Genomic DNA, 27,984 nt, shown 5'->3' with positions numbered 1-27,984 from the left:
GTGCTGAACCAGTAGCTCCTTGCTCATTTAACAACATTCATCAGTCGTGTATGCATTGCCCTCGCTAATTCAAATGTATAAAACAAAACAAACACTGTTTGCATCCTCTTGAATTGAAAATGTTAGATAAGAGTGCTTCTGAAGACAAAACATGCCTCATGTTCACAGCTGGAGTACAATTCTGTCCCACTGCTGTATGGGATGGTGCTGGAGGTGACGGTGAAGAGCAAGAAGACCAAGAAGACATTTGTGGCTGCGACCAATATTAAACTGGAGGACGAACTGCTGGATAGGGAGCTGTGGTTTCCCCTGAGGAACTGTGTAATTTGACCCTGAGGTCTGCACTGTGAGCCTGCTGTCAGCAGGGGGTGCCAACACACTTATTGTATTTTGTCTTTTGTTTTGATGCTCAATGTTTTTTTGCCAAGGTAGAGAAATACAGTGAGGATATTCATGTCATTTATTCGTGTCTATAATAGGCATGTTAACCTCACTCCAGAGTTAAAAGCACTGGCAGGGTCTGGGATTTTTAGCCGAAGTTACAAAGTAAAAACAAAAACGACGTGTACAGTCAAATTGACCAAATGAACTTTTGTTATTTTTTTTGTTCAGATCAGATGAACATTAAAAAGATTTTATGAAGAAAAGGGCGTACTGCTCGTCACACTTTTGCTGTTAGTCCAGCTTTGTTTTCAGAGCTGTGACTCAAAATAGTATCTTTGTGTTGATGTGACAGATCAAGCAGGAAGGGATGTTTGGATCCGCCTGCTTCTTACCTGCACAGACATGTTTGTCCCTCCAAGCTGCATGTCCTTGACCAGTGGAATTGGAGGCGAGAGACGAGCGGGTGAGGGAAAGGGGATGAGACTGTGTGAGCTGGATGACAACTCAGCATCTCAGGCCTGAGGGTATTTAACAACCCCCCCACTCCCACTCCATCCACCGTCTTATCCATCAATAGCATTTAAATGCAGTCAACCACATGCGTGTATGGCAGACAAAACACAAACACTCCAGTTGACATGCGCACTCACTCTCTAGGCCAATCTGGGTCTTGATGTTATCTTGTTGCAACTCCTGTCCTGACAGGCCTGCTGACATAAACTTTCCTTTTACCTCATTTAAAGGATTTAGTGATGAGCAGAGATGGAAAAAGACTTCCGTGCACTGGATTCGGCTTAATAATATATACCTCGTTGGAGACTGTAATATTCTCCGACGAGTTCCTCTAAAGGAAATGGAACTGGGAGCAAATGCTGGTTGCTGTTTTGTGATGACTGTGGTCATGGAGCGTTATTAAAATTGGTATCACTAACCACTGTCAGCCCTGAAATTTGAAAGCAACAGAACAGACACATTTGTTGGCAACCCTGGAAAAGATGTGTTAAAAGCTCTAAAATAAATGTGTCTGTTGTTGCAGTGGTACTGTCTCACACTGAAAACATTATTTAAAGTCAACCTTTCATTTTATTACATTTACTCGATGGGGGAAAAAAAACATGTTAGGAAATTATTTTTTTCTTTTTTGCCAATAGGAGGGTGCTTTATTTTTTATAGCATTTCACAAGCCTGAAGTAGAAAAGGCACAATGTCCCTAGGTCGGTAGTGTCCAAACTTTTTGCCATGGGGGCCAAAAATTTCAAGTTGAAAGTAAATGGGGGGCACAAACTTTGGATTATTATTTTTTTAATTTAAACTGCAGAAACTACATTAAACTTTTTCTCTTTATCCTGCTCAACAATAAACTAAACACAAAATTGAATGAAACAGGCAAAATAGTCTGATTTCTGATTTGTGCTCCAAAACACAAAAAAGGGTCTCGCAGGTTTGCACGGTTAAAAAGACAAGAAAAAGAAACACCATCTAATGTTTGGGGCTGGTTACCGTGTACTAGATTTTTTTTTTTTTTTTTGCATATTTTCAGCAACAACAGGATTTCGCTCACTCTTGCTTTATAGCCACGTTTGAAATAAATGGTTGAGTCCAGGTTAGCTTTTCAGTAAAAGCCGCTGGATGTGTTCTAGTTACTTTTTTTTTTTTGTCTTTTCAAAAATCTGTTTATTGCTTTTTTGTTTTAAACACGGTACAAGACATGTATCACACATGCGTACATAACAGTACATAATAACAGCAACAAAAGATGACAAAAAAAGAAAGGCATTAACAGCCGAAAACCTCAAGGTGACAAACATATGCATTGAGTGCATTGAGACAGTATATTTTAAGTTTGTTGTATCAGGGCAGCGCACTGGAATTTAATCCAAACGTTCCGAGCATCGTACATTAGAGGCATCAAACAACTTGTTCACATTAAAAGTCCTCCCCCTTGTGTCACATCAGCCATTATCAGTGATTCAATTTCTAACACTTTTCATACAGCTAAATACACTTGAATTGTTTTTATTTAGCATAAGCATAACGGAAACTTTGCCCATATAACAAAAAGAACAAAATTAGCCCGATTACGTTCGCTCACTCATTCATCATTACAAACCTTCCACACTCCAAAAAGAGCAAGACATTTTTCCACATCTTTTTAAACATAGAGTAATTTACCCTTAATCATAAAAGTAAGTTTCTCTAGGGCAAGAGAACTAGATAGCGCAGATAGCCAGGTTTTCAGCTGAGGCCTAGCAATAGATTTCCAGGACCTGGCTATACTATATTCTGCCTGTAGCAAACAGTAGATTATGGGTTTTTTTTCAACATTGTTTAGTTGATTTTCAGTGGAAGAAATCCCTAAGATACATAGTTTAGGACAACAATCCAGTTTAACACCTGTGATATGTGAAACCTTGTCCAAAACTTCCTTCCAAAATTTTTGGATCTCAGGGCATTCCCATAAGCAATGGATCAAAGTGCCCTTGGCCCCACATTTGGCGGATATATCTGGAATATTAGAGTCAAATTTGTTTAATAATGTTGGGGTAACATATGTTCTCATTAGCCATTTATATTGGATCAATTTAGTGTTAATAGATTGTGTCTGTGCTTTCAGACAGGCCATCTGCCACTCATCCACTGATATATTACTTTTTAATGTAATATATCACACCATGCCAGTCTTTTGTTATCTGAGGAGGTTTGGGAACTGTCTTTGATGGTATTGTAGAAACAGGATATTAGACCCTTCTTCATATGGTGGTTTATTGCTAGGTCCTCTAATGAAGTGAGAGTGGGTAAGGTGAGAGATTTTTGTGTAGCTAACATAAAGCTTCTAATTTGAAGAAACTTTAAAAAAATGCTTAGTGGGAATATCAAATTTGCGTTTTAAGTCATTAAAACTCATCATAGTGCCTTTATCAAATAAATCTCCAATTTGACATAGGTCTTTATCATGCCATGTTTTGAAACCCATATCTTTTCTACCTGGTTCAAATGTCATATTGCCCCTAATGAGAGAAAATTGGGATAGTGTTGGTACTTCATCCTTGAACCTGTGTGCATCAACCAAACAAAATTCGAATGGTATTTTTTACCAGTGGGTTTAATGTTTTTTTTAACAAATCTATATATTTTCTTGAATATAAGTAAGAATTTAGGGGTAGGGTCGTAGTGTTAGTATTTTTTAAGTTTATCCAAGATAAACCTATCGCTGAGAACCAACAGGAGGCACTAGAGAGCTGAGCAGCCCAATAGTACCACTTAAGATTTGGTACCCCTAGTCCTCCTCTATCAAATGGAAGATATAGTAATAATAGGCTCAGTCTGGGCCGTCTGTTATTCCAAATGAAATTATTGAAGACTGTATCTTTGCAAAAAAAAAAACATTTGGTGGATTGAGGGGGATGGCCTTGAAGAGATACAGGAATCTTGGAAGTACGTTCATTTTGAGAATATTTATACAGCCGATCAAGGAGATGGGCAACGTGGACCATCTGTTAATTGATTGCACTACTGAGTTAAGTGTTGGTGTGTACTTTGTCAAAACCAGTTCATCTATGTTTGGAGTAATCTTTATACCCAAGTAAGTAAGGCTGTCTTTTGCTACTTGGAATGTAGTGTGAATTGGTGGATTGCTTCTTTCAGATTGTTTTAGAAATCGAATAGCAGATTTAGATTCATTAAGTTTATAACCGGAAATATTGCCAAATTCCTCAATAGTTCTAAGTAGCTGGGGAATTGAGTTTTTTAATTTGGACATCATAATAATTATGTCATCGACAAACAGTCCAATTTTAGATTCAATATTATTTATTCTAATGCCCACAATATTTTGATTATTCCTTATGGCAACAGCCAATGGCTCAATTCCCAGCACAAAAAGGAGAGGTGAGAGGGGGCAGCCTTGACGCGTACCTCTAGCTAGGCTGAAGGGTTTGGATACAATATTATTGGTTATAACTGATGCTGTAGATATATTGTAAATTATTTTAACCCAGGTTGTAAAATACTTGCCAAAACCAAAGAGAGAAAGGATTTTATAAAGGTAAGCATGCTCCACCCTATCAAATGCTTTTTCTGCGTCCAGGGATAGCAGAGCTATATCTGGATATTTATATTTTGGATAAATTATGTTCAGTACTCGACGGATTCCATGGTGAGCATGCCGTCCTTTTACAAATCCATTCTGGTCAAGGTCAGAGAGGGAGGGCAGAACTTTTTCAAGACTGATTGCTTGTACATTTCCTATTATCTTGGAATTGGAGTTTATAAGTGAAATTGGTCTGTAGGATTCACATTTTGTAGCTGACTTGCCAGGTTTTGGTAGTACCGTTATAATAGCATTTCGCATTGAGGGAGGTAATTCCTTTGTTGAGTAACTTTCCACTAACATATCGTAGAGGGGTTGTACCAATTTGTTTTTAGATATTTTATATAGGTCTAAAGGTATCCCGTCTGGTCCAGGTGATTTTCCTGATTTTAGTTTATCTATGGCATTTGAAAGTTCATTTATAGATATTGGTGCATCCAGCTCTGCCTTGGCTTCTTCCCCAAGTATGGGGGTAGTTATAGAATCAAAAAAGGAGTCTAACGAAACCTGTTATCTGTCCCTTAGAGGTATATAACTTTGAGTAATAATCTTTAAAAAGATAATTTATTCTTTGTGGATCTGTAATGTTTTCATCTGCTGTTGTAATTTGATTTATTACCCTCTCATTCTGTATAGCTTTTATGCACCATGCTAAGAGTTTTCCTACCCTCTCTCCCTGGTCATAGTAAGTCTGTTTCAGTCTGAATAGTTCTGCTGAGGCTTTATTAGTGGTGAGTTTATCATATTTTGCTCTCAGCAATAGCAGTTCTTGTTGTTTTTCTTTAGAATTATTTAAACTTATCTCAAGTTCAGCCTCTTTTATTTACCCTTCGAGGTCTCCTTACTCATTTTATTTGATTTGCTTTTTGTGTAACTTATCATCTGCCCCTGTATAAATGCCTTGAAGGCTTCCAATCTAATAGATGCTGTAGTCTCTGATTTATTGAAGATGAAGTAATCATCAATATTTCTTTCTACATATTTCAAGAAACTAGGAGTTTGCAACCAGTGAGATTTGAAGCGCCAGACAGGACTATGTCTAGAAGCATTCAAGGAGGAGAATTTAAGCATGCATAATGAGTGACCCGAGATCAATATAGTATTATACATACAACTGTTAATTCTGGGTACCAAAGAATTTGAAATCAGGAAATAATCTATACGGCTGTAGCTCTTGTGGGTAGTTGAATGACAGGAATATTCTCTCTTTGTTGGATTTATTACTCTCCATATATCTTATAGATTTAGTTCAGACATGAAATGTTGTATAGCTTGTTTACTCTTAGGGTGAGACGACTCCGAGCCAGTTGATCGGTCAAGCTTAGGATCTAGAGTACAGTTAAAGTCCCCGCCAATAATCACGTCACCACGGAGAGCAGCAATAGAGAGGAACAAATTATTGTAAAAGTCCAGGTCATCTATATTAGGGCCATACAGGTTAACCAATATTAAGTTTTTGTTCATCAATGAACCTTGAATTATATTGAATCTTCCGGCAGGATCTACCATAGATTTTTAAATACATATATGTAGGGATTTGTGAATAAGTATTGCCACTCCCCTAGCAAGTGAGGAAAAGGAGCTTGTTCTAGTTCCTATTTACTATGAAATTAAATTGAAAGCAAAAAACATGGTCAAAAACATGGTTACATTTTCCATTATAAGATTTTAATTTGTCTATATTTTTTTAAAGGACTCGCATTACCGAAATTTGAACCCTAACTTTATTTTATCATTTGTATCTGCATCAACCATCTGAGTGGGCAAACCAAATGCCGTTCTTCAAATCCAAGGACTGCAAATGGCCCCCAGGCCGCAGTTTGGACACCCCTTTCCTAGATGATCCTTCACTCCAACTCCCCCGCAGGTTTCCTATAGGATTTGTATCTGACGACTGAGATAACCATAGATTAAGGTTGATGTTGTGACTATTTTCTTGTTTGGCCAGAAAAAGCTTTTGAATTATTATCCTGTTAATAGACTCAGTGACCACCAGACCCAGTTCATTCGATCTTTTTTATTTTTTTCAGTTATTTATCTCTTGATCTTTTAAAGAGGTTGCGATGCCTTGCACACTGCCCAGGAATCTATGGAAGAGAAACAGGCCTACAGCATCACAGATCCTCCATATACCTCCACAAAAGTGCTTTCAATATATTAATTCCTTGTTTCATTTTAAAACCACCCTGCTTATTGCCAAAAAAAGCTCCTTCTTGGTCTCCTTTGACATAAACAGATTGTTTAATTTACAGTCACAGCTCAGTTTGTAAACTCTACATAGTTACTTTTTTGATAATAGGACAGCAACGTTTTTTGTTTTTTTTCTTTCTACATGCCAACATGTTGTTTTGCATGTAGACGGTGTCTAATGGTTGTCACGGAGATTTAGTGAAACCTCCGTCCAGCTTGGTGCCTTTAAGAAATGGACTTCTGTGCAATTTATTATTTAAACCATGGGGAAGAAGTTCCTTTCAGCTCTGATCCACTTAAAAAGTATAGTATAAGTAAAAATATGCGTTTCAATTACATTTATGTTAAAGGGCTTGATTGAGTTAAAAGTTATACCTTCTTAGCATAGGATTTTCTTCCTCTTGAATTAACATACTCAAATTAAACTCTGAATTTAATTAGGCTATTACAAGAAATTTGTCCATGTTTACATCTTCAAGGAGATGATCATTGAAGGAAAATACTTTGCTTTACATGTGTAAGATGTTTTAAGTTGCTGTATGATGTAATATATTTCTGTAGGGATTCGTGTTGATTACCAAAGAGATGCAAGCAGGAAGCTGTCAGTTTCTGCTCTTTTCTTGTGTAACTCAGTGAGCAGGCAGTTAAAATAAATGTTTACATATTTTGTCAATAAAATAAATCTCATATCTGAGGAAATCTATTTTATTTATTAATATTTGTTGCTGTTATGGCTGCTGGATAATCCATCAATCTTTGTTGAAACAGTGTACTTCATGTGTGAGAGAGACCACCTTGAATGGCTCCTTTTAGGAATGCCAAACCAAGACGAAGAGAGAAGCCGGATCAAGACTGCATCCATCTCGGGACTGGAGAGGCACCCAGCGGTAGCCTGGAGGTGGTGGTGGGGGTCAGGAAAATGAAATAACATCATACAGACAGACAGGATCATTTCCATTTAAAACAAAAAACATCCACATAGCAGAGAGAAGCCTTCAGCTGTGCTGACATTGTGAATGTCACAGCACAATGATGGACTACTGTGTTATCTGATATAATTTCTCCACCCCCACACCCATATAAAATCACCCTTTTTGCCCTGTGGCTCACCTTTTTTCAAGCTGGTGAAGGGCAGTGTGTACTGGCCCACAAACTCGCTCCTGAAAAGGGTGGTCTGGTCACGCACACAGAAGCGGACGAGGCAGAGCTCGGGGACGCTGATGCTAAAGTTCATGTCAGTATCCCAGTGAGGACTCAGGGCTGGAGTGGTAAAGTCACCAATATTGTTAGAACAACTGGTCCAGTGACTCTGGTAATGCATTTAGAACACTGTCAGTTTAAAGAGCCAGAAACAAGATAGGCAATGTCAAAGATTGTCCTTAACATCAAATGAACACTGTCTACGAGGATCTTTGTTGACTCTATTTCAAGTTACCACCCAGTGGTGTATTTATTTCATTAACAAATGTATACTAACAATAAAACAGAGTTGAGTAATGAAGTACCGTATTTTCCGCACTATAAGGCGCACTTAAAAACCATTAAGTTTCTCAAAAAATGACAGTGCGCCTTGTAATCCGGAGCGCCTTATATATGGATCAATTGGTTAATTGGTTGATCCATACTGGCTGTACACGGCGCTCTGTCAAAATGTTTCAGTACGACTGGTAAACTACAAAGCCGCACTGCTTGCAGCATTACGGCTACCGTACTCAGGGGTGTCGCCGAAGTAATAGCGGTAAACACCTGTACTGTGCTTACTCCTAGTCCAACACCACTTGTGTGTGTATAACGACCCCAAAATTGCACCTTTCAAGAGACACGCTTACGATGCTGAGTTCAAACTCAAGGCTTTCAGCTACGCAGTCGAACATGGGAATAGAGCAGCAGCAAGAGAATTCAACAGTTAACGCTACTATATTGTGAATGTACTAACGTTTGATTTAGTGCATCAAACTGTTTCTTTTACGTGTTTACTGAATCAGGGAAAAGTTCCCTTTCACGTTTTAACTAACGTTTGATTTCAACTTCAACTTCATAGACTCCAATGCATTCCTAACGTGCGGTTGGCTCTATTCAATAGATTTCTATGTAGAGGAGACCTTACCATGAGAGTGAATGGAGTTATCAGAACGCTGGTTTGTAGTGTATTAATAAAGTTTGACTGACTGACTTATCTGACTGTTTTGTTGACATTCTCTTTAGCACAGCTCCATCTAGTGGATGCATAATGCAACCCCAGTCAAACGTTTGACTGCAGTAGCTTCTATTCTATGCGCCTTATAATCCGGTGCGCCTTATATAGGAAAAAAGTTCTAAAATAGGCCATTCATTGAAGGTGTGCCTTATAATCCGGTGCGCCTTATAGTGCGGAAAATACGGTATGTATTTCCACTGCAAGATTTTACAATATACCAAGTTTTTTTCTCTCTTTTTTTTTTTTGAAGCACACAAAAAAAAAGACTGTATTTCACTGACATCACAACAGGTAAAAATTCAAGCAGATCACATAACTTGACAGGTAAGCAACTTTTTACAGATTTTGACAGAGATTCTGAAGAATTTATATTGTATTTGGGTTTTCAGGGTTTCAGTCTTGTGTGTTTGAGTCTGGTTTTAATCCAATAACCCACTAAGCCATGAATAATGCTGCCATGATTGGTGAAGCTGAGGCAAAAAGAGATAATTGTGTTCATAATACTGTTTGGATGTTTCACTCTGATTAGTTTCTGTGTATTCTGCTTGTATGACCTTAAATAGTTATGAGATTTGCCACTAACCACTGTTAGCCAAACAACTTCTCTCTTTCTGACTGCCGAACGATGGGATTTTTTTCTTTCTTTTTCATTCAGTAATGAACTGATGGCTATGGTACAAGATGTACTGTACAGCAGATGTATGCATGGCAGGTCTAACCATTGGGCTCATTATAGGTCCACCTCTGATACAGCAGTTCAGCAGAGAACATCTTGGGTGTTTGAAAATCATATAAATGGAACGCATCGACCAGACCATATCATTTTACATCAACTTCCAGTTCTCAAAAAGCACGTCCATGAGTGGAGCAAAATTTAATTGAGAACTTTGAAGTAAACGATCCTTCGTTTTACATTACAAACTTAAAGTGAGCACAGCTCCCACTGACGTAATTTAACGGGGCTCTATTTGTGGCTTAATGAAATATTTTCATTGTGTTTTTGGGGGTAAACTTTAAATATGTGATGCAAAAAGAACATCATGTTTTCCTCCAAAGCCAGCTGGCAGATTGCTAAAAAGGTCTGTGTTTGCGTTCTCTGCAGAGATGCAGTCCAGCTGTTGCGCGCATTAGGGCGGTTTTTGCAAGGATCCAATATTGACAATTTGTTTATGTCTCTTGCTTTAAACTTTACTGTGCCAAATCAGCATTGCTTTGTATGTAAGAATATTAACTAACAGCTCATAATCATCGATACCGACACATCAAAACCGTTTTTTTATACCCTGATTTTATTGTTTAAGGGGGGAGGGGTGCAATAAAGATGATTAGAGAAGCTACAGCTGAATTTTCCTGCACTTTTCACTCAAAACATCCTGCAAGTAAGTAGTAAAACCACATACGTCTTTAATTTACATGGCTGAAGATGTTCGTAAACAGAATAAAATATTTTATTAAAGAGGAATTTGGTGGTGTTCTAACCTCTTTTGACCAAAATTATAGCCATCTGCATTTTTCTGAATTCATGGCTAGAATACTTAAAATATGTGCACTAATAAATGAATGAGAATTAGTTTGTGTTGGAGCTGTGAACTTAGTTCAGGATGTTTAGCCAGGGAACATGAATTAATTAATTTTAATCAGGCTGAACTTAATGTAGAGCTAGTTCTCTTCAAGGGTGAACTGGCACTGTCAACATGGCTCGAAATGATTGATTAAGACCTTTCATAATGAATCTGGCCATTCCATTCCTTGGACACAACTGATACGTTTTGCTGCAGCCATAAAAAAATGCCATTAAACTTTGATGAAGGAGTTTGTTTAAAAAGATGCAATTGAGGTAAAAACACAACGAGAAGGAAGAACTCTAATCGGCTGCCTTACGTTATGGCATTATAACCAGGAAGCTTGTTGGCACAGGAGGATACATTTAAAAAAAAATCTAAATTCAATTTAATGGTTTCCACAGGAAAGACTGGCAGGTATTTTTAGCCTAATGCACTGCTTTGATCAGGCAGCACCTTAGTGAGCACTTTGTATTGATATAAATTTTCAGTGTATTTTAATAAATCTTTTTCAGCTACGATGACAAAAGTACAGACAAATCAGACTAAATACAACAGAGCCAGCCATGTTGAAATTCCATTAGGTACTCACAATTGTTTTTGACAGTATGAGTGTTTCTATTGTGGGAGTCAGATGGAATCCCATGAATCTCCACTCTGACAAATGGGTCCAGAGCTTTTCCAGACTTGGGGAGTGGAAGGTTCGATCCACTTATCACCTGTGAACAGAGAAGAGGGAATCAACTTAGATTTGGTTTGGTTTACCAGAGAATAACATTGAAAATAAATTTTAGTAGCTACATAAGAACAGAAGAAAGAGGGTTGTAATTACTACAGTCTGGCGAAAAAGCAAACTTATCTGCTATCCTGTCACATTGTGCCTTCCCTTTCACTGGCTCTGATTAAAGACAAACCTGCATACATCATTTGGCACTGAGCCTTACAGTTTCCGGTCTCAAATTACGGTCTGTACCTATCACCCACTGTCTTGCTTAATATACCTGTATATAAAACCTTCATGTTATATAAATATCTTCATGTTGGTGTTTAAATCTCAGATTGGATTTGTCTCACAGCTTTGTTATAAATAAACAGATCATCACATATTAGAGGCTAATCCTTCATGAAAGAGTTGAACTCAATCTTTGTTAGAATACATTCAATACTCAATGCACCTACAGGGTCTCAAGTGATCAAATAATATAATGGTTAAAGGACTATGTGCAGGCATTGCCTGATGTGCTTTTATTTAGTTATAATTTAAAATGTTGATTTAGAAACTGAATGATACGACAAAAATAAAGTACAACAAACCAAATCCAAGCTAAGTTGCTAACTCATGCCAACATGTTAACTGTGTTCTGGCCTACAGTAACAAAGCAACCTGCACTTTCTTAGCATCTCCACAGTGCAGCAGGCTGATCCCCTCCAGGCAATGCTGCATTGATGCAGTAATTCTTCGTAAAGGAACCCCAACCAAGTTTTTTTTATTTTATTTTTATTTAAGTATTGAGATAGATTTAGACGTATTGAATCTACAGTATATAATGTACAGTACCTACATTCTGCATTATGCATATAGTATACAAATATTTTTGTATAAAAAAATCTAGTTATTAGGTTTAGGGGGCAATTACTTTTTAAATAGGGCTAGGTGGTTTTGAATAGCTTTTTTACCACAATAGATGAAATCATTGTTTAAAAACTGCCTTTTGTATTAAAAGGGTTCTTTGATATTAACTAGTCTGATGATCTGAAGTATTTAAATGTGACACAAAAATCAAGTACTAAATGTAGAGTTCAGTATATTTCTTTAGGATGGTATGTGATGAAATTACAGGAAACAGCACTAAAGTCTAAAGCCAGTGTGAAGCAGAACTTGAAAGGGAATTTAATCAATATTTGGTATTGCTCTGAGTATTTGAAAAAAAATTATATTTATTTCCTCTAATAGTCCTCCAGAGTTAAAATCAAAGCTAAACTGTTAACATCATGCTAACATTGTCAACTTTGCTCTGAAGCAAGTGCAATTTTAATGGTAATATGTTGAACTCCTTTTATTTAGGATGCCACAAGGGATAACTTTATGGAACAACTGCAGGCGTATGTACCGCGTCTTCCACCCTTTGCTATAGGGCTTCCTTCTAAGACACTTGCAATAATGAAATACAATGATTTATTAATTGGGCTGTTGGTCTAATTAGATTCCATGTCCTGTGTTTCTTCTTTCCCCTTTAATTTCTGACGGAGATAATCTCATTAAACAGACACTCTCAGGAAGTTTTACATCATTGTTACTTCACAGCACCCAACAGGGGAGCATATATCTGGAAGCATAGGGTGAAATAAGCTCTGCTATAAAAACCTTAGATTGTGAGGTACAGACACACATATAAAGAGCGTTCGCCCACAGACAACGCAGTAACACTATACCTTAATCCATAATTCCAGCATGGGGGGATTAGCACGCATTCATTGCTCCATATCTCTACCTTGAGCAGCAAGTGTGTGGCTTTGAGGTGGTGATGTCTGGAGTTGGGATCAAAGCTCCTCTCGCTGGACATGAGTACTGCTGGCTTCAGGGTGTATCCACAGCCGCCATTGTCCCGGAAACGGCCATCATTAAGGTCCATTGGCAGGCCCAGAGATTGGAAATTAAGAGCCACTGCAAAAGGCCGTGGGACAGTCTGAATGAGAATCAACAACAACAAAGCAACACTGCATGTGCCCAAAGTCTGTTTGGAAAAAGAAGGCAGGATAAGAAGATCTCTGCATCCCTCCAAGTTTCTAAAGCTCATTTTCACTCAACAGAGCAGAGATAAATTATAGAACAACTTGAAATGTTTCTGCAGCAAAGATTGCATCAGGGAGACAGTCTGTGTCTGAATAGTGGGGGGATTTCTGTACTGCTAATCTTTTTGTAAGCATGCCCACTGCATGTACAGTGTTTGTATTCACACTTTTTGAAATTACTGTCACAAACAGTGTATTTTACTTGGACTTTATGTAAAAGACAAAAATTGTAAACTGCCAGGAAAATTGTTCATGTTTAGATAAAATTCTAAGTTAGCTGAACATATTGAGAGGCTGAAATTTTGACCCATCTTTCTTTGTAAAATATCTTGAGCCCAACCAGACTGGATGACAAGTGCCTGTGAACAGCAGATTTCAAGTCTTGCCACAGTTTTACATTTGAGTCTAGGCTTTAACAGGGCCATTCTAACACATGCTTAAATCTAAAGCAGTTTGTATTAACGCTGGCTGTATGTTTAATGTAATTGTACTGTTAGATAACGTCTGCTTAAGTTTTGAATCTTTTGAAACTTTTTAAGGGTCCTGGACAGCCCTATATATAGCTCCATCTATTTTCCAATCAGCCCTGATCAGCTTTTATGTACTTGCTGAGGGAAACCTTCCCAAAGCATGATGCCACCAGAATATTTGTTTGCTTATAGGCCTAAAAACATTAGTTTGTTGTGTTCCTCGGTCTTCATAATGCTGTTTTGTCACTTATGTTCTGCAACAAAAATCTGAGGCCTTCACAGAACAGCTAGCTTTACACTGTAGATTAAATTGCACACGGTGACACTCTGACATTTAAAGACAATCAGTTGACCTGGATTGTAATTAGAAGCATGCCACACTTTTCAGATTTCTATTTTAAAAAAGGTTTTAACACCATGTATTTTCATCCTTTCACTGCAAAATGATAAACTTCTTTGTGTTGGTCTATTAGGTAAAATCCCAATAAGTCTTACTGAAATTTGTTTTTGGAGCATGATTACATCTGGGTAAGTTCAAGAGGTGTAAAAAGTTTTGTAAAGCACTTTTTTCTTTGTATCCTTGACCACACATTTGACACAAACGAAAAAAACTGTCAAATAAAAGAAAAAACACATGTAAAGCTACCAAAATGTTTGTCTGAATTAACAACTTTCTCCACTATACAGTGTGAAGTTCTGCTAATCTTCCAGTGATTGATCTGTCTGAGCTACTGCTTTTTTCATCTGTCTCTGAGATCTGCAGCTGCTGAGCTGCCCCCACAACATGTACACCGTCTGCTCAGCGGGGCTCCTTTTCAGAGAAGGCAGCATTCTGACTGAGTGATGGAGACGGGTGTGTAAAGACCGACGGAGTGACAGGAAAGCGGGCCTACAAGATGCATTCATTCAGTGAGTCATGAAAACAAAATGAATAGCTGCAGAATTGTATATAAGGTTTAATATTTTCGCTGAAAGCATAATTTAACTGAGAGAAGTTTGTTGCTGTGGGTGTAGTCAAACTAACTTCAGACCATTCAGTTGAAGAGGAGTGAAAGGAAAATATAGGGAGCTCTGACAATGACACAGCTGCTGTGTAAAGGAAATAAAGAAATACATTTATACAGGTGCAAATGAATCCAGAGAAGATGTGAAAGGAGCCATGAGAGGAGATGCTGCAGGGAAAATGATGATGATGGGTTCAGGCTGTGATCCCAAATGAAAAACAGACACTTTTCTAAATCATTTTCTTTTAAGTTTGACAACTTAACTTCTGGACTGCAAGTTCTCTCTTTCTCAGCTTATAATGAATTGCAAGATTGTTCGGTGAATATTGAAACCTTTTTGATTCCCTGTGACACTGCAAACACAAGGGATCAAAAATATTCTTTCTGTATTATATTTATTTAAAATTTTGACAAAGACATCAATAGATAACACTCCACACATTGAACAGGATTAAAATATTTAAATGTCAGCATTTGATCCATAATTAATTAAAGTTACATGTTTCTGCTTAAATAAATATTCATTGTAGAGCTTTTCTGGCTCACCGATCTGCGCACCAACGTTCCAGAACTCCTGAGGGTTGTAGTTGGACGAGGATGTTCTTGAGCCTGCTGGATAAATTCTGCTGAGGAACTTTCGATTGTGCTGAACAAAATCTGGACCTGAAAGAGAGGATGTAGGACCCAGTAAGAGAGAAACATTAACTCAAACTTATAGCGCTGTAAAGTCGTTGATCAGAACATTCACAGTTACAGACTTCACACATGTGGTTCCTTGTGATATTCTAGCTTTTAATTTGATACAGCACAATGGATGTTATCATGCAGTGATCGAGGGAAGTAATGAGGTGCATCTGTAGGGACATGGTTACAAATATAATTTTCAGTTTGGCATCAGACTTGGATTTGGTACTGATTCTTGATGGGACTGCAAGATATCTGCAGCGTCAACACACAGTTCTTTCCAAAAGGTTAACACAAGTCCTCATTTCTTAACATTTTGCTCCCATGGAGTCAGACTTTCCTGTAGTCTCTTGAGTTGGCCTTGATTTATAGACATCTATTGAAGTTTGTATTTGGACCTTTGCTTCTTTATCATTAATTTTCTGTCCAGTTTTGGTACCTGGCCATGACAGCATATTGTACTCGTACTCGTACTCGTCGTCTTCCGCTTATCCGGGACCGGGTCGCAGGGGCAGCAGACTCAACAGAGACGCCCAGACGTCCCTCTCTCCAGACACCTCCTCGAGTTCCTCCAGGGGGAGCCCAAGGCGTTCCCAGGCCAGCCGAGACACATAGTCCCTCCAGCGTGTCCTGGGCCGTCCCCTGGGCCTCTTCCCGGTGGGACGTGCCTGGAACACCTCCCGAGGAAGGCGTCCGGGAGGCATCCGGTATAGATGCCCGAGCCACCTCAACTGGCTCCTCTCGATGTGGAGGAGCAGCGGCTCTACTCCGAGCCCCTCCCGGATGGCCGAGCTCCTCACCCTATCTCTAAGGGAGTGCCCGGCCACCCTACGGAGGAAGCTCATTTCAGCCGCTTGTATCCGGGATCTCGTTCTTTCGGTCATGACCCAAAGTTCATGGCCATAGGTGAGGGTAGGAACGTAGACCGACCAGTAAATTGAGAGCTTTGCTTTTGGGCTCAGCTCTCTCTTCACCACAACGGACCGGCACAGCGCCCCCATTACTGTGGCAGCTGCACCGATCCGTCTGTCGATCTCCCGCTCCATTCTTCCCTCACTCGTAAACAAGACCCCGAGATACTTAAACTCCTCCACTTGAGGAAGGAACTCCCCTCCAACCTGAAGAGGACAAGCCACCCTTTTCCGGTCAAGTACCATGGCCTCGGACTTGGAGGAGCTGATCCTCATCCCAGCCGCTTCACACTCGGCTGCGAACCGACACAGCGCATGCTGTAGGTCTTGGCTAGAGGGGGCCAGCAGGACCATGTCATCTGCAAAAAGAAGAGACGAAATCCACTGGTCCCCAAATCAGACCCCCTCCGGCCCTTGGCTGCGTCTAGAAATCCTGTCCATAAAAGTTATGAACAGGACCGGTGACAAAGGGCAGCCCTGCCGGAGTCCAACATGCACCGGGAACAGGTCCGACTTAGTGCCGGCAATGCGGACCAAACTCCTGCTCTGCTCGTACAGGGACCGGATGGCCCCTAGTAAAGGGCCCCCGATTCCATACTCCTGGAGCACCCCCCACAGGGCATCACGAGGGACACAGTCGAATGCCTTCTCCAGGTCCACAAAACACATGTGAACCGGTTGGGCAAACTCCCATGAACCCTCGAGCACACTGTAGAGGGTATAGAGCTGTTCCAGTGTTCCACGGCCGGGACGAAAACCACACTGCTCCTCCTGAAGCCGAGGTTCGACTATCGGTCGGACTCTCCTCTCCAATACCCTGGCATAGGCCTTACCAGGGAGGCTGAGGAGTGTGATCCCCCTGTAGTTGGAACACACCCTCCGGTCCCCCTTCTTATGAAGGGGGACCACCACCCCAGTCTGCCAGTCCAGAGGCACTGTCCCCGACCGCCACGCAATGTTGAAGAGACGTGTCAACCATGACAGCCCTACAACATCCAGAGACTTGAAATACTCAGGGCAGATCTCATCCACCCCCGAAGCCTTGCCACCACGGAGCTTTTTAACCACCTCGGTGACTTCAGCCTGGGTGATGAAAGAGTCCAACCCCGAGTCCCCAGCCTCTGTTTCCACCACGGAATGCGTGATGGCAGGATTGAGGAGATCCTCGAAGTACTCCTTCCACCGCCCGATAATGTCCTCAGTCGAGGTCAGCAGTCTCCCGCCCCCACTATAAACAGTGTTGGCGAAGCACTGCTTCCCCCTCCTGAGGCGACGGACGGTTTGCCAGAATTGCTTCGAGGCCAAACGGTAGTCCTTCTCCATGGCCTCACCGAACTTCTCCCAGGCCCGAGTTTTTGCCTCTGCCACAGCCCGTGCCACAGCACACTTGGCCTCACGGTACCCATCAGCCGCCTCAGGAGTCCCACAAGCCAACCACAGCCGATAGGACTCCTTCTTCAGCTTAACAGCATCCCTTACTGCCGGTGTCCACCACCGGGTTCTGGGATTGCCGCCGCGACAGGCACCGCAGACCTTACGGCCGCAGCTACGGGCAGCAGCATCGACAATAGATGCGGAGAACATGGTCCACTCGGACTCTATGTCTCCAACATCCCCCGGGATCTGGTCAAAGCTCTCCCGGAGGTGGGAGTTGAATACATCCCTGGCCGAGGGCTCTGCCAGGCGTTCCCAGCAGACCCTCACTATGCGCTTGGGCCTGCCAAGTCTGTCCGGCTTTCTCCTCCTCCAGCGGATCCAACTCACCACCAGGTGATGATCAGTGGACAGCTCAGCCCCTCTCTTCACCCGAGTGTCCAAAACATGCGGCCAAAGGTCTGATGATACGACAACAAAGTCGATCATCGACCTCCTGCCTAGGGTGTCCTGGTGCCAAGTCCACTGATGGACACCCTTATGTTTGAACATGGTGTTCGTTATGGACAATCCGTGACTAGCACAGAAGTCCAATAACAAAACACCACTCGGATTCAGATCGGGGAGGCCATTCCTCCCGATCACGCCTCTCCAGGTGTCACTGTCGTTCCCCATGTGGGCGTTGAAGTCCCCCAGCAGAATAATGGAGTCCCCAGGAGGGGCACTATCCAGCACCCCCGACAGGGACGCCAAGAAGGCCGGGTACTCTGCACTGCCACTCGGCCCGTAGGCTGAAATGATAGTCAGAGACCTCTCCCCAACCTGAAGGCGCAGGGATACGACCCTCTCATCCACTGGGGTAAACCCCAACACGAGACGGTTGAGCTGAGGGGCAACAAGCAAACCCACACCAGCCCGCCGCCTCTCCCCGTGGGCCACTCCAGAGTAGAACAGAGTCCAACCCGTCTCAAGGAGATGGGTTCCAGAGCCCACGCTGTGCGTGGAGGCAAGCCCGACTATTTCTAGTCGATATCTCTCGACCTCCCGCACAAGCTCAGGCTCCTTCCCCCCCAGCGAGGTGACATTCCACGTCCCTAGAGCCAGCCTAAGCATCCGGGGATCGGGCCGCTGAGGCCTCCACCTTCGTCCGCCACCCAATCCTCTTTGCACCGGTCCCTCACGGTTCCCCCTGCAGGTGGTGGGCCCACTGGGGGATGGCCTCGCGTCTCTCGTTCGGGCTTGGCCCGGCCGGGTCCCGCGAGGAGCAACCCGGCCACCAGGCGTTCTCCGACGAGTCCCGACCCCAGGCCTGGCTCCAGGGTGGGACCCCGGCTCCGCCGTACCAGGCGACGTCACGTGCCTCGATATTTTGTTCTTCATGAGGGATTCTTGAACCACTCTTTGCCTGACCCATCACCTAGAGCCTGTTTGCCATGGGAGACCCTACCAGGGGCATTTAGGCCCCAGACAACATAGCCTCTAGGATCATTTGAGCACTCAAACCCCTCCACCACGTTAAGGTGGTGGTTCAAGGAGGGGCCATGACAGCATATTGTTCAATGTTTAAATGAGGAAAGTGGACAGTTGCAGTTCTAAGGTTAATTGACACTTGAAAACCTTGAAAAAGAAAGTGATATCACATATAAACTTGAAGAAATTATCTTTTCATTTTTTGTGAATTTAACAAAAACGGCAATGAATTTGCCAGGACTAAGGAATTTTATTCTGCCTGAATGATTTACAGATCAGAGGTGTTTACCACATCAAAAATGAAAATGAAAATTGTCTGGTTCTGAACTATTAGAAATACTAATCAAGGCCACATTTAACTGAATGAAAGAAAGCCTGGGTCTTTGATAGCAAACTGGAAAGAATTGTGGGATGATGCACATATATTCCATACTTTTCCAGATTCATATTCCCATAGTTTGGGGAATGGATGGATGGATGGACGGACGGACGGACGGACGGACTTTTCTACATTGTAAAGACTTGGGACTTTAGCGCAAGCAATTTATTATCCTCTGTCCTTAAAAGTGACACCTTATATACATCAAGTTTGGTTTTCCAGTTGAGGAAGTTTCTGATCCTAACCACAATGTTGGAATCCTCAGCATGATATTAAACACTCAGTGCTTTAGGAAAATCAGTTTTTCTGTGTACCTGAGGCCTTTATCAGCTTGCGAGCCTTCTTTTCTGCAATGGATGTATTCTCATAGCAGTTTTGATTATCCTTGGAGTGGCTGAAGCTGATGAACTTGACAGACCTTGCATATATCACCAGATCCGATAAAGCCTGGGCCACCTTCACCTTCTTCTTCATCTAGTCATTGCAGTTCAGTAAGAGAGGATTAAACTTCAAAAGGGTTCTGTTGTTACATGCTGCTGACTAAGCTCTGTTTAAATCTGACTGAAAAAACCTAACTTACTTTCTTTTTTGACCCTGCTTTTCTTGGAGACCAGAACTTTGCTTTGCTTTGATGACCCTCATCTTCATCCTCCTCGTCCTCGTCATATTCCTCGTCCTCATCACCATCCTCACCCTCATCTGCACTCTCTTCTGCCTCTGTTTTGTTATCTGCCTTAATTTGAGACCTTAGCTTTTTGTTCTTGATCAGGATCTTATACTTCAAGTCCTAACAGCCCCACACAAACAGTATGAGCTAACACATAAAATTATGCACACGAGCCTGAATATCTTCAATATATAATATCCTCAATATCTTTAATTCATGGTGATCTTAAAACTATCAAGCATTTGCATCAGTGTAACAACTAAACATTACTTTCGTAGAAATCACTGTGGCACTGATTTATTGCTGAGTTCATTTCAGGTGATATTTCCTATAGTGCACATAGTTTAGGGGTTATAAAGACAGAGGGAGCTGCATTTAACCATGAAGTAATACATCTGCTCGCTACAATTTACTCTGTTCACTCCAAGGTTGTTGTGCCCTAAATCATGGTTTTCTGTCACAAAAAGCTGTAATATACAAGAGAAAATATGAGAATACTAACAGATTTATGCAAACAACGTTAGTCTATAAACTATACAAATACTATTTCCATTCTTAAAAAAATTGTACATGCAGTTGAGTCTTAAATGTGAATGATAATGTAAGGTAATATAATATAAGGTATTCTATGTAGTCATTCTAAAAAAAACTAATATTAGATAACTAAAGGCTCAATACTCTTTGTGTATTTAAATGTCTGACTTATTCTGGCATTTAGCAAATTCAAATAATTTAGTTAATTATTTTGTTTAATTGAAACATCTAATTGCAAATACACAGGGAACAACAAGGCAGTCTTCATCCAGTGTAAGGAGGCTTTGTAATGAGTGCAGATGAGCAGGATTTATGTGATTGATATGTGTCAAAATCAGCTTGTCACTTTCTGAAGGAGGCCTATGGAGACGACTGAGCAAATGTCGAATTTTCTTTTTTTCTCTCTTATGATAGTTGCTAATAATTTACATGGGTAGTCATACTGCCGCCACGCTCACACAGATTCTTCAGCTCTTGAACAAACATTCACTTTTCTTTGAGTCTTACATTTGGGCTTGGGAGGTCTCCAGAGGTTGGATGATCCAGGGGGCTTTTCAACAACTTGTCCCCCAGGATAGAGATGAGGTGCTGAGCCATGACCTCCTGCTGCTCCCGGCAGCAGTGGTTCTCCAGAGACAGAATAATCGGGAAGGCGGACACCTGTCAGTAAATAACCCACCAGTGAGAGAGGACGAAAGTCTCTAAATTTAACAAATGACATAAACGTAATTGCAACTGACTGCTCTCTCGTAGGCTCTAAAGATTTAACAATGCCTGAAACACTCTATCAAAGATTGTTAGCAGTCAAATTATTTCTGTCAGAGAGGCTATTAATTGGAAAGAATGGCATCTCAGTAAGGATCCCTTGTGCTTATATAAGTACGAGTTATAAACCTTTAGCACTATATAAACACAAGTAAAAAGTCTGAGCTGTTACCTCAAAGGCGTGTTGTGCCACAGTTGCGATGACATCCTTAAAAAGTATCTTGGTGGTGAGGGTGTAGCCGTGGTAAACTACAGGCTCCATATCTGGACCATCCCAGCAGTCAATCTCCAGACAGCGGCAGCCTTTCCTCAGAGCGCTGCGTCACACACATGCACATACACAATCAGCTATGATAATCACAAACTTGACTATTTTCCTCCCATACATAAAGTCTCACTCATCTAATTCTGCATTTGATACCATAGATATTTACTACTTCTGCTGAATATATTTGAAGTTTATGGAATATAGCTTTCTGCTTAAGCATAATAATGTTGTCACTTTAAATTGTTATGGATTTGATGTATTTTCTGGCACCCTGGTCCAGACTTATCTCTATTTCCCCAGACACTTTCCAGAGGGACTGCTTCTGCATCTCTGCCAATTTATTGCTTTCCCTTATATCACCAACAAAAGCCCAATCCTGTGCCCATAAAAAGCTGCCTATAAAAAAACTGCATCTATTTTTTTCAATCCTGGGATCCAGTTAATGCAAATACTATGGGGAATAAACAAAATGGAGTATTGCCCGAGGCAAATTCTCGAATTGGCTTCAATCAGTGATCAGATTTGTGCCCTAAGACAAAGCATAGATTTAACTGGTTTAGCAAATTAACATATTCAGTACAAAACATGTATGATGATGAATGTAAACCATAGCAATATGTGTCATACTATAGGGGATCCTAGATCAGTTGCATTCATTTGCATTTGCAAAATGCTTTGAGTTTGTATTCATCACTCCTGATTTATTTTGTTAACCCTGCAGGGATTAATTCCCTGTACTCCCCATGATAATAACCATAATTTTCATTGTTTCCACCAGTGTCCTTTCAGCCCTCGTTCAAATTTATGCTCCTGTGTTCTCTACCTTTTTGTAGTTTGTGTTTTCTTTCTGCTTGATGTGACCTTGTGGTTTATCCTAAAATATTCTAGAGCTTTGCAAGAGTTTCCCCTTGATTACGCTTTATTCAAGTCTTTGTTCTCTTCAGCTTCTTACATTGTTTCATTTATACTCTCACAGTCAATAGTGTATTTAGTTATTTATTTTTACAGTGCCTTGAAAAGTATTCATACCACTTAAACATTTTATCATTTTGTCATATTGCAACCATAAACGTAAATGTTATTTGACTTGGATTTTACCTGACAGACCAACACAAAGTTCACCTTATGTGGGAAGTGAAGGAAAAAGTATAAATGGTTTTCAAGTTTTTACCTAATACAAGTCTGAAAGTCATATATGCATTAGCCATCAGCCACATTGAGTCCACACTTTGTAAAACCACCTTTTGCTGCAATTACAGCTGTATGGTTTTGGGGGTATCTCTCTACAAACCTTTGTAACATATAATTATCCTTTGATCTAAACCATTCCATTGTACCTCTGACTGTATGTTTAGGGTCATTGCTCTATTGAAAGGTAAAACTCTTGTCCCTAGTCTCAAATATTTTGCAGTCTGTATTTGGCTCCATCCATCTTCCCTGTCCACACTGAACAAAAGCAACTCTCTGATGCTTCCACCACAATGTTACACCATGGAGATTGTATGTTCACTGGGAATTGCAGTGTCCATTTTATGCCACACACAGCCCAAAAAGTAATAAATGTTCTTTGTTGGTTACACCTAACCGAAGCACCTTGTTCCACATGTTTTTGGCATTGTATGACCACGGATTGAACTCAGGAGCATGATATTGGTGGGTTGACATTAAACCATACACCCCAACTGATTTGTGTTGGGACATTTTTATTAATCATAAAGCGTAAGGACCACCTGTTCCTTGTTCTTCGTGATGCTGCTTTTCCACTCTAACAGACCTCTGAGACCTTTAAAGAACAGTTGTATTTATACTGAGATCAAATTTCATATCAGTCAAATCTATTTACTGATCAGTTTACTTCTGTTGCATTAACTTTATTTAGGGGTGTCAAAGTAAAGGGGGCTGAATATAAAACATATCTAACAAAATTTGAAAACCCTGTTTTATTCTTATTTCACTTCACTTACAATTTCTTTACATTGCAGCACTGTTTGATCTATTACATAAAGTATAAATAAAATACATAGAATGGCTAATTTATAGATGAAATGTGTTCAATGTATATTGATTCTTTGGCAAGTTAATGCAACTATAAGATCAGGTACAATAAGTGAATTTATGTTTTTTACCAGCTGAATCTCTAATGATTGTCCTCCTGCAGCTGTAGTTCTGTTTTTCTGTCAGATAAACATGTACTTATCAAGCCTGACCAGAGCTTGAAGGCTGCTGGCTGTCAGCTGTTTTTTAATCGCTCTCATTGTGCACTGGGGTATCCACAGCAGATTTGCTGTCTGCCTCAGCACATCCATAGGTCAGAGAAATGAGAAGGACAGTTCTCAGTATCCAGATACCAAATGCATAGCTCTTCAGGGACAGGGTCATCTTACAAGATAAATACTGTAGACTTCAGTACTTCCAATGTGCTGCTTTTTAGGCACTTTTTGTTTTTCGATTCTAATTAATCAAATCTCTTAATACGATGACACATCACATCACAGTAAAACAAAACATAAAAAATCTTTTTAAACATTGTACACACTCCCTACCTAACATATGCATCAAGGTGGCTCCTGCCCACTAGCTGATCCCCTGTCAGGTAGGTGTTGTGAGAAGAGGAGATGAAGTAGCTGTTGAGAGGCTGGCCCATGTCCTGGTACACCGATGTATGAGTCTGTTGGAACAGGCAGCAGTCTTTGGACTCCATGTATCTGAGGAAGCCTTCAAACGTCATGGACCTGCTTTCTATGGCTGAAAGAGGAGGAAGACGCAGGCTGAACAGTGTGCCAGAAGAGGTTCTTTAGAAAATTGCAACAGCCAACCCAATTAGAAAAACTATTTACCATGTTTACATATAAGGATGGTGCCAGTTATGTATTTTGCCACAGAGTTTTATTGATTTAAAAAAAACACTTTGTCTTTCCTTCTAGATGGGATATCAGAGTTGAAAAGATTCATATTTTTAACAATACTGAAAGCTGCATGCATACTAAAGTACTCCTGGTTTGCTAACCTAGACATGTAACCGAGCTATCACAGATAGAAGTGTATATCTTCAGGGGTTTAGGGTTGTGAAAAGTTTCTGTTGCACAGGACGTTTTTTTTTTTTTTTTTGAAAAATTAACAAATATATATTTTTAATGCATTTATTTATTGGGGGACCAATACATTAAAAAATGTTTTTAACAAAATTCTCAGTTGTAAAAGTATTGATACCTAGTGCTTTCAATACAATTGGTTGGCAATTGGTTTCTGTCAACAGGGAATGGGATTGACATTGAACCACAGCATATTTCCCTTGGTTTCTACACTACTGTGTAGAACCAAGGCAGATCTTAGACATCAGATAAGATTTACATGTGCTCATGTAATTACCAAACGACATGGTCAGTTAGATGCCAGAGACATGAAGAACACATGGAAGATCACTCATTTTAAAGTTTACCTGGAGAGTTTATCGGCATTTGCAACAAGTGCACCTTGTTAGATGCTCAGCAATGTCCCATCCCTATATTGCTTCAGTGTAATGGTGAGGAAATGACATTCCTCCAAAAAATGTTTGCTTATGTCTGAGGTCTGGCCACCATATGTTCTGTAGGTGCTCTGTACTAATATAAATAATTATCCACTTTATCCTTCACTAAATCATTTATTTTGGTTTCTCATGCACATAAAGGTGTGCTATGTAACCAGGGATAAAACACAGATAACAACAAATAGCAGTATAGCAGAACAGCAGATGTTTTTTGAGTATTTGTAGACAACTGTAAAAATTTTAAGAATGTTAACAAAACTGTACCAACAGCCAGAGCAAGTTGGGATCTTTGTCCAGAATCTCATAGGATCCAATCAGTTTAAAAGTCTTATTCGGCAGTCTCTCACAATAAATCGACTACTCTTCTTTGCATTAACAGCATCACAGATCCTCCATCATATTTAATAGTGCATGTTTACATTTTTGATGGTAGGACAAAAAGTCTCTTTGTGGCAAACAACCAGTTAGACAACATCTGATGGTTGTTGTGGAGATTCGGTAGACAATGCAATACTTGCATGTGAGCTTTGAAAGTTTAAATGTCCTTGTCCCCCTGCTTACTGCACATAAGGCAAACTAAATATGTGACCTTGTCCAGCCTAGTGTCCAGTTAAGAGAAAACAGCCTACGTTTCATGTCAGATTTACAACCCTGGTTAAAAGAAAGTTGTGGATTACTAATAAGAAGTTCCTAGAAACTCTGATCAACATAAATAAGTAAAATATGAATAAGAAATATTCTGTTTTATTAATTTAAGGGGATTTTTAGATGTTCCACTAACTGTGCCGCCAGGGATTTTGATAAACAGTTTTTTTTTTTTTTTTTTTTAACCTTCAAGTGATTAAATGTACATAGATTAAAGATTGAATTTTGGAAGTTGTCTGATGCTGTCATTGCAAAATTTTGTTTTCAAGGGTAATATGTTTTTTTTAATATATATATTTATTTTAAAAAAGTTATTTTGTACCTGCAAAGCTGTAGACTCTCTGTGGAACAGAGTAGCTGTGAGACTTGTTTTTTTTTTTAATATATTTCCTGTTTTCTAATATATGAGATGCTGTGACTCACACTGCAGCACATGGAGCTTTTAACAATATCTGTTCTACTTTTCCAGTGATGAGTCCTTTTCTTATCATTTAGACCTGTCACTTTTAGTATTCAAGTCCTAATTTACATTCAAACTGAATTACTATCATTACAAGGCTGGATCACTGCTCCTCCAGAAACACTTTTTAACCTTTGTGACGCACTGAGGAAACAAGATCACCCCTCACTCACCTGCCTTTTCAATCTCATATTTGTCAATCAGACTCTCGGCTGTGTCTATGTTTGCTGCATGTTGCATTTGAGTCTTGTGGAGAAACTTCAGCAGGGCACTTGCAGGTAAAGTAGTGAGGCCCTCTGCGTACATTTGAAACAGGCCCATTATTTCAGCTCTCCTGGATTGTGGGACCTTGCTTTTCTTCAACATTGCCTGCACATAGTAAAATAAGTATTTAATACCCCAGTTGTTGGTAGATCAAAGACATGAAGCCACACCTTCTGTCTTGTATTTAGGACTTCAAAAAAGTCCTAAATTTAGGATTATTTGTGAGGTTAAAACTTTGATAATTACAGGTAAATCTCAATAAGTTAGAATGTCATCAACAGTTTTTTTATTGGCCGTTTTGATTCTAATTATCTGAGAAACTGAATTTTAGGTTTTCATTAAGTGTAAGCATCAAACTGAACAGAATTAAACATATAAAATAAATCACACTTGTATCATGAATATAAATAATACATGAATTAAAAATTTTGAATTAATTGAGGAAAATAAACTTTTTAATTACATTCTAATTTATTTATGGAGATGCAGCATTTTTGTGATATTTGTAAGACTGATCATTCAGTGACAGATTACCTTTTCACACAAAATATTCAGGAAACTGTGAACAGTGGTGTCAGCCATGAGGTGTATCTCAGTGTTTACCTTTACGCATCTTTAGAATACTTATTTTTAAGCTCAGCAAGAAAGAGAATAAAAGAGAAGCCTGGATTTTTGCCTCTGCAGATGACATCTATGGAGGGACAAATTCTGCCTCTCCTCTCTTTGTCATTCCTCTGAAGCAGGGCGACACCAAAGTCTGTGACTTATTTTTTTTTTCATTTTTCTTTATTTTTTTGGTGTGTCACTTTCCCTCCATACCTTTCAGATCTGGGTTTCTACAGCCCTTCAAAGTGCACACATATGCCTGTATGCCACTGTTGTTGGCTGGGTGTGTCCCTGTGGGCTATTCTCTCATCTCTGCTCATCTGTCTCCACATTGTGAGCAGCACAACAAACCCAGCTCTGCTCCTGTCTTTCATTGGCCTTTCATGCTACTCCACTAACTTTAACCAATTTATGAGATTAATAACCAGCCGAGAACAGCCATCAAACTAAATAAAGTGTTGATGAAATATGAATGATTATTACAGTGGCTTTTATAGTAACTGAGCTTTTGTCATCTAGCTTGGGTGCAACTTGGAATTTGATTTATTTCCCTAAAACTTTGTAAGAAAACATGAAGACAACAGCCTACCTTGGACAAGGATGGTCGCTGAGTTCCTGCTGTGAAAATATATAGAAATATTTATTTTTTTTAAATGTACTGTAACCCTGTGTATGGAAATAATGTACAGTTTCTCTGTAGGTACACAAAGTTGTTGCCATGGTGACAAAACATTCCTG

At 40.0% G+C, this 27,984-nt stretch overlaps 2 protein-coding genes across 7 annotated transcripts in view; one reads left to right on the top strand and one right to left on the bottom strand.

The window, feature by feature from the left end:
- Window positions 1-7,358, top strand: part of pik3c2g (phosphatidylinositol-4-phosphate 3-kinase catalytic subunit type 2 gamma) — a 31,991-nt gene extending 24,633 nt beyond the window's left edge. For all 3 annotated transcript variants that reach the window (XM_047391153.1, XM_047391136.1, XM_047391145.1), the window contains one exon: window positions 169-7,358. In XM_047391153.1, the coding sequence (XP_047247109.1) occupies window positions 169-330 (162 nt within the window). In that variant the 3' untranslated portion in view covers window positions 331-7,358. The remainder of the gene's footprint in view (window positions 1-168) is intronic.
- On the bottom strand, window positions 3,205-27,964 carry LOC124883811 (1-phosphatidylinositol 4,5-bisphosphate phosphodiesterase zeta-1-like). 4 transcript variants are annotated; one of them, XM_047391165.1, is made up of 12 exons: window positions 27,836-27,964; window positions 26,550-26,745; window positions 24,286-24,487; window positions 21,647-21,791; window positions 21,217-21,369; window positions 20,089-20,295; window positions 19,823-19,982; window positions 15,237-15,353; window positions 12,916-13,088; window positions 11,016-11,142; window positions 7,775-7,924; window positions 3,205-7,556 (listed from the first exon to the last, which is right to left on the bottom strand). In XM_047391165.1, the coding sequence occupies exons 2-12, from the start codon at window positions 26,740-26,742 to the stop codon at window positions 7,474-7,476; spliced, it is 1,710 nt and encodes a 569-aa protein (XP_047247121.1). In that variant the 5' UTR covers window positions 26,743-26,745; window positions 27,836-27,964; the 3' UTR covers window positions 3,205-7,473. The 4 variants fall into 4 exon arrangements, with proteins under 4 accessions (XP_047247121.1, XP_047247130.1, XP_047247149.1 ...); XM_047391174.1 differs by having other exon boundaries at window positions 20,089-20,241; XM_047391193.1 differs by lacking the exon at window positions 26,550-26,745 and having other exon boundaries at window positions 27,836-27,923.
- Window positions 27,965-27,984: the final 20 nt, after the last annotated feature.

The sequence above is a fragment of the Girardinichthys multiradiatus genome, chromosome 2, assembly GCF_021462225.1.
Source record: "Girardinichthys multiradiatus isolate DD_20200921_A chromosome 2, DD_fGirMul_XY1, whole genome shotgun sequence".
NCBI classification, from domain to species: domain Eukaryota; kingdom Metazoa; phylum Chordata; class Actinopteri; order Cyprinodontiformes; family Goodeidae; genus Girardinichthys; species Girardinichthys multiradiatus.
The sequence above is the reverse complement of the archived record's forward strand: the minus strand, read 5'-3'. Positions and strand labels throughout refer to the sequence as shown.